Source organism: Protobothrops mucrosquamatus, unplaced genomic scaffold, assembly GCF_001527695.2.
Source record: "Protobothrops mucrosquamatus isolate PMUCROS unplaced genomic scaffold, P.Mucros_1.0 scaffold3092, whole genome shotgun sequence".
NCBI lineage: Eukaryota > Metazoa > Chordata > Lepidosauria > Squamata > Viperidae > Protobothrops > Protobothrops mucrosquamatus.
This window is the reverse complement of record NW_015389100.1, coordinates 2,059-12,810: the sequence shown is the minus strand read 5'-3', so window position 1 is coordinate 12,810 and position 10,752 is coordinate 2,059. Positions and strand designations below refer to the sequence as shown.

At 51.3% G+C, this 10,752-nt stretch overlaps 1 protein-coding gene across 1 annotated transcript in view; it reads right to left on the bottom strand.

Annotated features, from left to right (window-relative positions):
- Positions 1-9,565, bottom strand: part of LOC114923354 (zinc finger CCCH domain-containing protein 3-like) — a 139,770-nt gene extending 130,205 nt beyond the window's left edge. The window contains exons 1-3 of the mRNA XM_029286203.1: positions 9,478-9,565; positions 4,190-5,591; positions 1,908-2,077 (exon numbers count right to left, since the gene is read on the bottom strand). Coding sequence (XP_029142036.1) covers positions 1,908-2,077; positions 4,190-5,591; positions 9,478-9,565 — 1,660 coding nt within the window. The remainder of the gene's footprint in view (positions 1-1,907; positions 2,078-4,189; positions 5,592-9,477) is intronic.
- Positions 9,566-10,752: the final 1,187 nt, after the last annotated feature.

Sequence of the window (10,752 nt, the reverse complement as noted above, 5' to 3'; positions counted from 1 at the left end):
CCAGAACGAGTCGCACCTAATCAATGTAGGTCACGTACACAAACCGTGTTTTTTTCCCCCCCAGGTACAAGCCCAAAATGCGAGTTGTAAAAGATGCCAAGACGAAAAGCAGAACTATGACGCTTGGAGCTGTTTTGTGTGCAGGGCAGGCTGAAAAATCTAAATATCAGCCTTTTCTAAAAAAATACGCATTTCAAGATGAAAAGCCGTACGGAAGCCTCGTTTCCGCCCCACACACACAGTCCTGTTTAGGAGGATAGTCAGAGCTGCCCCGTGGGGAGAGTAAACGAGATAAAGAGCCGAGAGAACAATTGTAGGCACCTCTGTCTTTCGATGCGCCAGCCCCCCAGATCTTCAAACGGCTTTTCTGACATTGTCAACATTTCGAAAACTACAAATGCCAAAAAAAGAGAGGCCGAGCTGGGCCCTTCTGCGCAAAGGCTCAGCCGAGACGAGAGCTTCCCTCTTTATTTTACACCTTTATTTTACACCTGTTCTTATTAACTCCAGGAAGGGACAGACCCACCTTTGAGGTAAAGGCAGGTCAGGAGAAGACAGCCAAGCCAAAGAGTCGTTCTCCCACGTAACTCTTATAGCCAAGCTCACATCAAGCCACAGGCAATGTATGACACACACCCCCAATTAGTAATCGGCCAACCCCCAAATTTGCACAGCTCTAAAATCAGGTGACAAGATTTTATCTTCCTGGGCTCCAAGATCACCGCAGATGGGGGACTGCAGCCAAGAAATTGGAAGACGCTTGCTCCTGGGGAGGAAAGCCATGGCAAATCTACACAGCACACTAAAAAGCAGAGACATCACCCTGCCAACAAAAGTGCGTATAGTCAAGGCCATGGTTTTCCCAGTTGCAATGTATGGCTGCGAAAGTTGGACCATAAGAAAGGCTGAGCACCAAAGAATTGAGGCCTTTGAACTCTGGTGCTGGAGAAGAGTCCCCTGGACTGCAAGGCGATCCAACCGGTCAGTCCTGGAGGAGATCAACCCCGACTGCTCTTGAGAAGGCCAGATCCTGAAGTTGAAACTCAAGTCCTTTGGCCACCTCATGAGAAGGAAGGACTCCCTGGAGAAGAGCCTGATGCTGGGAAAGATGGAGGGCAAGAGAAGAAGGGGACGACGGAGAAGGAGGTGGCTGGATGGAGTCCCTGAAGCAGGAGGCCTGAGCTTCAATGGACTCCAGAAGATGGCAGAGGACAGGAAGGCCTGGAGGAACGTTGTCCGTGGGGTCGCGGTGGGTCGGACACGACTTCGCAACTAACAACAAAATCAGGTGACCTTCGACAGCTTAATCCTAAATACAAACCACAACGGTTTTTCGGAAGCGGGAGGCAGCCAACCCTTAAAACACCACAAATGGGGTACTGCAAATCTGGGACACACACACCCCGGGTTTTCCAGGGACATCATCCACAGCCCTCCAGGGGGATGAGGGAAAAGTCGCTCCCCGGTCCCAATTGTTTGGCTATACCAGGGGTAGGCAACCTTGGCTCTGTTATGACTCGTGGACTTCAACTCCCAGAATTCCTGAGCCAGCATGGGGGAATTATGGTCCCCTCATGACTCGTGGACTTCAATTCCCAGAATTCCTGAGCCAGCCATGGCTCAGCTTGGAAACCTCTCCCTTTCCCCTCAACATAGCTGGCTCAGGAATTCTGGGAGTTGAAGTCCACCAGTCATAAAAGAGCCAAGGTGGCCTACCCCTGGGCTATACAGACCCTCTCAAAAACCAGCCTCCGGATCAGAACGAGGGTAGCCAACCCAAGAGAAGAACCACGATCGGTGGCCTCTTGGCCCGTGCCAGTCTCTCTTGGCCGCCCGTCCAGAGCCGAGGGCAGCGGGTCCAACTCCCCCCTGCCGCCCACCCCCTCCCAATTCCAAGCCTCTCCTACCTTCTTTGGGCGAACCAGGAACACGGGAGGCCGGCAGCCGGCGCAACCTATGTTTGCCGATTTGCACCAGGCCTTTGGTCCCGGTTCGGCGGGCGGTGGGGGAGGACCTTCCCCGCGTGGCGTGACGTTTCCGGAGGCAGTAACGGCTCTTCAGGAGCAGGGTGGGAGAGCTGGAAGGAAGAAGCAAAGCACGGGTCAGAATCCTTCCCTGCAAGGCATCTGCAGGCACACAAGCGCATCTGCAAAGGGGCCGCGTGGCAGGGGTGCCACGAAAGGTCTCGGGCGCGACGTGCAGGCCATGGAGGCAAAGGACCATCGGCGCCCTGATGGAAACCCCAATCCGCTCTGGGAACCAAATGCAAGCACGGCATGACACAACCTGGGCAGGATCTTCCTTGGGCACACCTGTCGTACAGGTTGCTCCGGCCACAAGGAAGCATTCCGGCCTCTTCCCTCCAGACGTCTGGATGAGAAAACCCAAAATTCTCCTTCATCTTGGTTGAAATGTGCATGACGTACGGCCACGCTTGACCCCAAAATTTATGTCATTAAATAAGAACTGCCAAAAAAAAGCCAACACAGTGCTAGGCTGCATTAACAGAGGGATAGAATCAAGATCAGGTGAAGTGTTAATACCACTTTACAAGGCCTTAGTAAGGCCACACTTGGAATACTGCATCCAGTTTTGGTCACCACGATGGAAAAAAGATGTTGAGACTCTGGAAAGAGTACAGAGAAGAGCAACAAAGATGATTAGGGGACTGGAGGCTAAAACATATAAGGAACGGTTGCTGGAATTGGGTAGTTTAATGAAGAGAAGGACGAGGGGGGACATGATAGCAGGGTTCCAATATTGAGGGGCTGCCATGAAGAAGAGGGGGTCCAATTGGCCAATAAAGTATTCTATTACATTCCATTCCGTATTCTATTGTGTCAGGATAATAATAGCTAAACAGCTTATGTAATGATGTAAGGCAATGTAAGGCGTATGATGCAATAATAGGAATGACTCAGCAGGTGTGTGTATCCCTTTAAGAGCCTGAGTATAAAAGGGAGGTTTTTTGCTGGAGTCTTTCTCTCTCTCTCGTCAGTTCTCTGCTGTAATTGCTGTGTATTGGAATTTGCTGAATTGTCACATACGTTAATAATAATAATAATAATAATAATAATAATAATAATAATAATAATAATAATAATAATAAAAAAAAAAAAAAAGTTGGAAGGCACCTTGGAGGTCATCTAGTCCAACCCCCTGCTCTGGCAGGAAACCCTATATACCATTTCGGACAAATGGCTGTCCAGTCTCTTCTTAAAGCCTTCAAGTGTTGGAGCATTCACAGCTTCTGGAGGCAGGTGGTTCCACTGTTTTGTTTCTAGTATATTTGTAGATATTGTAATATAAACCACCATTTAATACAATTTACTCCTGGGTTACCTCAGCACAGTAAGACTGCAGGCTCCGACATATTCCATTTCATATTCCATTCCATATTCTATTCTATTCTATCCCATCCCATCCCACATTCCATTCTGTATTCTCTATTCTTCGTAATTCTACTCTACTCTACTCTACTCTACTCTACACTACACTTCACTACACTTCTATTCTATTCTATTCCATTCCATTCCATCCCATCCCATCCAATTCCATTCTCTATTCTATTTGTAATTCTATTCTACTCTACACTTATTCTATAATAATAATAATAAAGTTGGAAGGGACCTTGTAGGTCATCTAGTCCAATCCCTTGCTCAGGCAGGAAACCCTATACCATTTCAGACAAATGGCTGTCCAGTCTCTTCTTAAAAACTTCCAGTGTTGGAGCATTCACCGCTTCTGGAGGCAGGTGGTTCCACTGGTTAATTGTTCTCACTGTCAGGAAGTTTCTTCTTAGTTCTAGGTTGCTTCTCTCCTTGGTTAGTTTCCACCCGTTGCTTCTTGTCCTGCCTATTCTATTCTATTCTATTCTATTCTATTCCATCCCATCCCATCCCACATTCCATTCTCTATTCTCTATACTATTTGTAATTCTATTCTACTCTACACTTATTCTATTCTATTCTATTTTCTACTCTATTTTCTATCCTATTCTATATTCTATCCTATCCTATTCCATTCCACTCCATATTTTCTATTCTATTCTATTCTAATTCTAATTCCAATTCGTAATTCTATTCCATTCCATTCCCACTTTTATAACCAGGATGAGCAATCCAAGTTAAAACAACAACAACAACAACTTGAACAAATGTTTACCCTCCCAGGAGGTTCAGGAACTTACCCGGCGCTTCCTTTCCTCTTAATGATTTTAGGCCAACTCCTCAACTTGTAATTGAAAAAGCTGGTAGTTCCAAAGAAGGCTCTCGAGCTGCCCTGGGCAAGATGGCCGTGTGCGAGCGGGACACGCCTCAGAGCTTGGAGCGACGTGCTGGCGGCGCCCGTGCCGGGGGCATCGCCAGGCCCGACCCCTTCCTTGCGCTTCCACGTGAACACCGAGGCGGACGTGGAAGGAGGGGGAGCAGACTTCGCACTCGCCGCTTTCCACTTGTACTGGCTGGAGGAAACCGCCAGCTTTGAATGGGGGCTCGGTTTCTTTGGCTTGGCCCCCAAGTCTAGATTCGCTCCCCTCGACTGCGCTTTGGGGGACGCCGCCGGGGCGCAGGCGGCAGGCTTGGGGTTGCTTTCGGAGGCCCTGGATACGGCCCACCTCCTCACGCTTCGGGGGGACTTGCTGGGATTCGCCACCCAGGTGTAGTTGGCTCTCTTGAACCGGGAGGACCGGACGGAGGCCGGCAAGGAAGAAGACTTCTGGACCAGAAATACAGCGGGCCTGTTTGGGGGGAGACTCCTCCCGGTGCTGGAAGACGCTTCCTCGCCCAAACGGGCACAGCCGGCAGACAGATCCGCGCTCCTGGCGGGGCTCAGCTTGACGGTCCCTGCCGGGGAGGGCTGGCGGTGTGAACCACACAGGTGTGAACCCTGGAGTGATGGTTTCTTCCAGATTGGGAGAGATCCTGATCCCTGCTCGGGTGCGGCTAGAGAGCGCCGAGGCTCGGATTTCAGCGCAATGGCACTCTCGCTGATAGTCCTGCCTAAACTGGCGGTCAGCTCACTCCTCCCCACAGGCTTCTTCTGACCCGCCGCCGGTCGGTTACTTCCACCCGTCGCCGGGGTTTTGCAACGAGGCAAGGGGGACAGAGTGGAAGCACACATCTCCTTGTTCCGACTCGGGTCCGCATTTAAAGGCCAAGGAGTTGTGGGTAGTTTTCCCCTGGAAGCCAACGGTCCCTTTCTCGATCCTGAAAAGCCCGGCTGGAACCCGGAGCCGGCAGCATCGCCCGCCACGGAGCCGGCTGGCAGCCTGGCCTTCGCCTTCGCGCTGGAGACGGCCGCCGCGGCTTCCGAAAGCATCAGCTGTGGCTCAGGAGCCTCCCTGCTGGCGTGGCTCTGGGAGGACCAGGAAGCACTAGGCGGCGCGTTGACAAGAGAGTATTTCTTCCTCCAGGTTGTCGCGTTGGCCGGGCCGGACGAGAAATCTCGGGAGGGCTGCTGGCCGTACCTGCCGCTGAAGGCAGTTTGGCTCTGGAAGGCGGGAAGTTTAGGATTTCTCCACCTGGAGAGCGAAGCAGGCGGAGGAGGAACCGGTGCATTCCCGTGGGCGTTTTTGTGGTCATTGATGAGGCCTGCACGACAGAACAACAGGGTTGGAAGGGACCGTGGAGATCTTCTAGTCCACCCGCCTACCACCACCACCACCCTGCTTAAGCCGGAGACCCTACAACATTTTATGGATATAAACATTTTACGTTACAACAAACGTATTGTGACATATTGAGAAACATATTGAGAGTTTGGGAAAAAAATTCAGAGAAGAGCAACTAAGGTGATCCAAGGCCTGGAGACTAAAACATACGAAGAAGGGCTGCGGGACTTGGCTTTGCCCGGTCTAGAGAAAAGAAGAAACAGGGGTGACTTGATAGCAGAGTTCCAGTATCTGAGGGGCTACCAGAAAGAAGAGGGGGGTCAACTTATTCCCGAAAGCGCCTGAAGGCAGGACAAGAAGCAACGGATGGAAACCAATCAAGGAGAGAAGCAACCTGGAAATAAGGAGAAATTTCTTGACAGTTGGAACAATTAACCAGTGGAACAGCCTGCCTCCAGAAATCCTGGGTGCTCCATCACTGGAGGTCTTTAAGAAGAGACTAGACAGTCACTTGTCTGAGATGGTATAGGTCAGGGGTAGGCAACTTTGGCTCTTTTATGACCCGTGGACTTCAACTCCCAGAATTCCTGAGCCAGCTTGGCTCAGCTTGGAAACCTCTCCCTTTCCCCTCAGCATGGCTAGCTCAGGAATTCTGGGAGTTGAAGTCCACGAGTCATAAAAGAGCCAAGGTTGCCTACCCCTGGTATAGGTTCTCCTGCTTGAGCAGGGGGCTGGACTAGAAGACCTCCAAGGTCCCTTCCAGTTCTATTCTAATTCTTAATTCTTAATTCTATTCTATATTTTCCATTCCATTCCATATTTTCTATTCTATGCTATTCTATTCACCATCTAATTCTATTCTATTCATCTATTTCTATTCTATTCTATTATGTAATTCTAATCTATTCTATCCTTGCTTGCCACAGTTGTTAAGTCAGTTGTTCAGTGAATCTGGCTTCCCCATGGACTTGACTTGTCGGAAAGTCGCAAAAGGGGATCACGGGACCCGAGGATGCTGCGCCCGTCATAAATACGAGTCAGTTGCCAATCGTCTGAATTTTGATCATGTGATTTTGATCATGGGCGATGCTGCAACAGTCGTAAGTATGAAAAATGGTCATAAGTCACTTTTTTTTTTAGGGCCGTTGTTAACTCCGAACGGTGACTAAACAAATGAGGAGAATCCGGACTGGTGAGTCCATTACGGTTGCAAATCAAGAACTTCCTGCAGTTAGAAGTTGATAGTCTAAAACCGGGGTAGTCAACTTTGGCTCAGGAATTCTGGGAATTGAAGTCCACGAGTCATAAAAGAGCCAAGGTTGACTACCCCTGGTTTAAAACTTGATCTGCAGCTCTTCCTGTGGACAACTGAAAAGTGGGAGATATTTTAAAATAAAAATACCATGCCGCCTTCTGAAAGGACAGCCAATGGGGGAAGTCAGATTCACTTAACAACCGTGTCACTGACTAAAACAGGGGTCTTGAAACTTGGCCCTTTGATGACTTGTGGACTTCAACTCCCAGAATTCCTCAGCCAGGCACGAATTCTGGGAGTTGAAGTCCACAAGTCATCAAAGGGCCAAGTTTGAAGACCCCTGCCATAGGCCCTTGCTCTAGGCTTCCTTGTACACCACTACAGTTGTTCTTCGTAGACTCCTAGAGCTGGAAGAGACCTTGGAGATCTTCTAGTCCATCCCCCTGCCCCAGGCAAGAGTCTTTATACCATCCCAGACAAATGCTTGTCCAACCTTTTCTTGAAGCAAAGAGTCCAAAATAAAGATTCCAGGATTGTGTCTGTTTCTGTGTGTAAATGTGCTGGAAGCCAGCTCAGAGAAGCAGGCAAGGCAGCAGGCTAGGTGCTAAGAGATTGCGAGTTCTAATCTGACAAACTCAGCTGGGTGACCTTGGGCCAGTCCTCCTCTCTTTTACCTGATAAAGGAGGAGGAGGACGAGGTCAAGCAGCTCCTGAAAATCCTACCAAGCAAAATGCAGAGATTAGTCCAGGGAGTAACCAGGCATGAACAGAGATTCAAAAACATAAAGATATATATATATATATTATACAGTTATTTTCCCCTTTTAGCATTTCTTCTGCAAGTGAAGTGTCTGCATTTCTCTGAATCAACCAAGTGTTGATTCACTTGGTTGCAACAGGAACTGACCGGCCGGCTTATCGCCTCAGCCTGACATGGAGGGTTGAGAGAGAGTGGCTGGCCCCAAGTCACCCAGCCGGCTTTCTGGCCTAAAGCAGGACTAGAACTCACCGTCTCCTGGTGATTGGCCCAAAATCACTCAGCTGGCTTTCGTGCCTAAGGTGGGACTAGAACTCACAGTCTCCTGGCGATTGGCCCAAAATCACTCAGCCGGCTTTCGTGCCTAAGGCGGGACTAGAACTCACAGTCTCCTGGTGATTGGCCCAAAGTCACCCAGCCGGCTTTCGTGCCTAAGGCGGGACTAGAACTCACAGTCTCCTGGTGATTGGTCCAAAGTCACCCAGCCAGCTTTCGTGCCTAAGGCGGGACTAGAACTCACCGTCTCCTGGTGATTGGTCCAAAGTCAGCTAGCCAGCTTTCATGGCTAAGGCAAGACTAGAACTCATCGTCTCCTGGTGATTGGCCCAAAGTCACCCAGCTGGCTTCTTGGCTAAGGCGGGACTAGAACTCACCGTCTCCTGGTGATTGGCCCAAAGTCACCCAGCCGGCTTTCGTGCCTAAGGCAGGACTAGAACTCATCGTCTCCTGGTGATTGGCCCAAAGTCACCCAGCCGGCTTTCATGGCTAAGGCAAGACTAGAACTCATCGTCTCCTGGTGATTAGTCCAAAGTCAGCTAGCCAGCTTTCATGGCTAAGGCAGGATTATAATTCACCGTCTCCTGATGATTGGCCCAAAGTCACCCAGCCAGCTTTCGTAGCTAAGGCAGGACTAGAACTCCCTGTCAAAGTCAGGTTTGCCTCCCGAGAGCTTCACCACTAGACCAAACTGCCTCTCAACCATATAGTAAAGCGGCTACAAGCATTTTGAATCGTAACAGTAGCGTTCAACAGTTCAGCACCCAGGAGAAAACTAAGACCTCGGGGGAGACCTCTCTGTTTCCAATGAGCAGACCAGCCACAAACCTTCTCCCTCTAGCACAGGGGTCCCCAACCTCGGCTATTTTGAGACGGCTGGACTTCAACTCCCAGAATTCCCCAGCCAACCTCAGCCATTTTGAGACTGCTGGACTTCAACTCCCAGAATTCCCCAGCCAACCTCGGCTATTTTGAGACGGCTGGACTTCAACTCCCAGAATTCCCAGCCAACCTCGGCTATTTTGAGACGGCTGGACTTCAACTCCCAGAATTCCCCAGCCAACCTCGGCTATTTTGAGACGGCTGGACTTCAACTCCCAGAATTCCCCAGCCAACCTCGGCTATTTTGAGACTGCTGGACTTCAACTCCCAGAATTCCCCAGGCCAGCCAGCCGTGGGCCTTTAAGACAAGCGGACTTCAAAGCTGCCTGGGGAATTCTGGGAGTTGAAGTCTACCGGTCGTAAAGTTGCCAAACTTGGGGACCCCTGGTCTAGCAGGGCTGGAGGGCCCCTCAGAGGCCATCCAATCCATCCCCCCGTCCACTTACACCCGCAGGGAAGAGGGTGACGGTCTCCGTCTCCCCCTCGCCCCCGCCAACCCAAGGGTTTGGGGCAGGGCCTACTCTGGCCGGGTCCCTGGTGGGCCCGTCTCTGGAAAGGCTCCCCGGCCCGGCCTGAGGAGGGAAGGAGGCCGGCCTGCTCCCTCCCCGGCTTCCCTCCGGGCCCCTCAGGCTGGGCCTCTCCTTCCGGGGCCCGACTACAGTTCCCATCACCCCCAGCGCCCCCGGGGACGCCCACCTTGAAGCAGGCGGATCTGCCGCCTCAGCCGCTCCTGCTCGGGCTCCATCCGAGCCTCCAACCGCCGCCGGCGCCCCTGTGACGCCATCGCCGCGCGACGGGCCCTTTTACGCGTCGCGGCCTCTAGAGGGCGAGCACGAGCGGGGCCCGCGGCGACCGGCCACTTCCGGCTCTGCGGCGAAGGGGAACTCAAGCGTGGGGGACGCAGCCCCGCAAGGCCTAGGCCGGAGGTCTTCCAACTTGGCCCTTTGAATATGACTTGTGGACTTCAACTCCCAGAATTCCTCAGCCAGCAAGTCATCAAAGGGCCAAGTTGGAAGACCCCTGTCTTAAAGCATCCTGCCTGAGGGATTCTGGGAGTTGAAGTCCCCAAGTCATCAAAGGACCAAGTTGGAAGACCCCTGTCTTAATGCGTCCTGGCTGAGGGATTCTGGGAGTTGGAGTCCACAAGTCATCAAAGGGCCACGTTTGAAGACCCCTTGGCCTAGGACGACGGATCCCATCATCTCCCCACCCCCCTGCGAGGCCGCCCAGCCTTGCCTTCCTAGCAGGGGGAAGGATTTGAGGGGCTTAGCCCTGGCACGCCGGCCTTCCTACTCGCTTCGCCTGGCATGAGGATGCTTCTCCATGGTAGACTGCCTCTGGCTATGGAGGCTCCACTGCCCGGTATCGTGGCTCAGAGCTGGGAGTGGCTTTCTGGATGGAAAGGAGGGAGTTAAGCTCCCCTTCTCCCCCCCACCAGGACACTAGCAATGACTGGCATATTAACAAACCTCACCACTTTCATTTAACAGAATGTTGACATTGGGACCTTGGAGGTCTTCTAGTCCATCCCCCTGCTCAAGCAGGAAACCCTATACAGGGAGTCCTGGACATAACGACTGCAATTAAGCCCAAAATTTCTGTTGCTGAGACAGTAATTTAAGTGAATTTTGCCCCATTTTACGACCTGTGTTGTTGACTTTGCTTGTCAGAAGGTCACAAAAGGGGATGCCAGGGGATCAATCACCGTGTAGCTAACTTAACAGCAGTGATTCACTTAACAACCGTGGCAAGAAAGGTCGTAAAACGGGGCAAAGCTCGCTGAACAACTGTCTCACTTAGCAAGAGAAATTTTGGGGCTCAACTGTGGTCGTAAATCAGGGGTCTTCCAACTTGGCTCTTTTATGACTCGTGGACTTCAACTCCCAGAATTCCTCAGCCAGGTACGATGATTGAGGAATTCTGGGAGTTAAAGTCCACGTGTCATAAAAGGGCCAAGTTGGAAGACCCCTG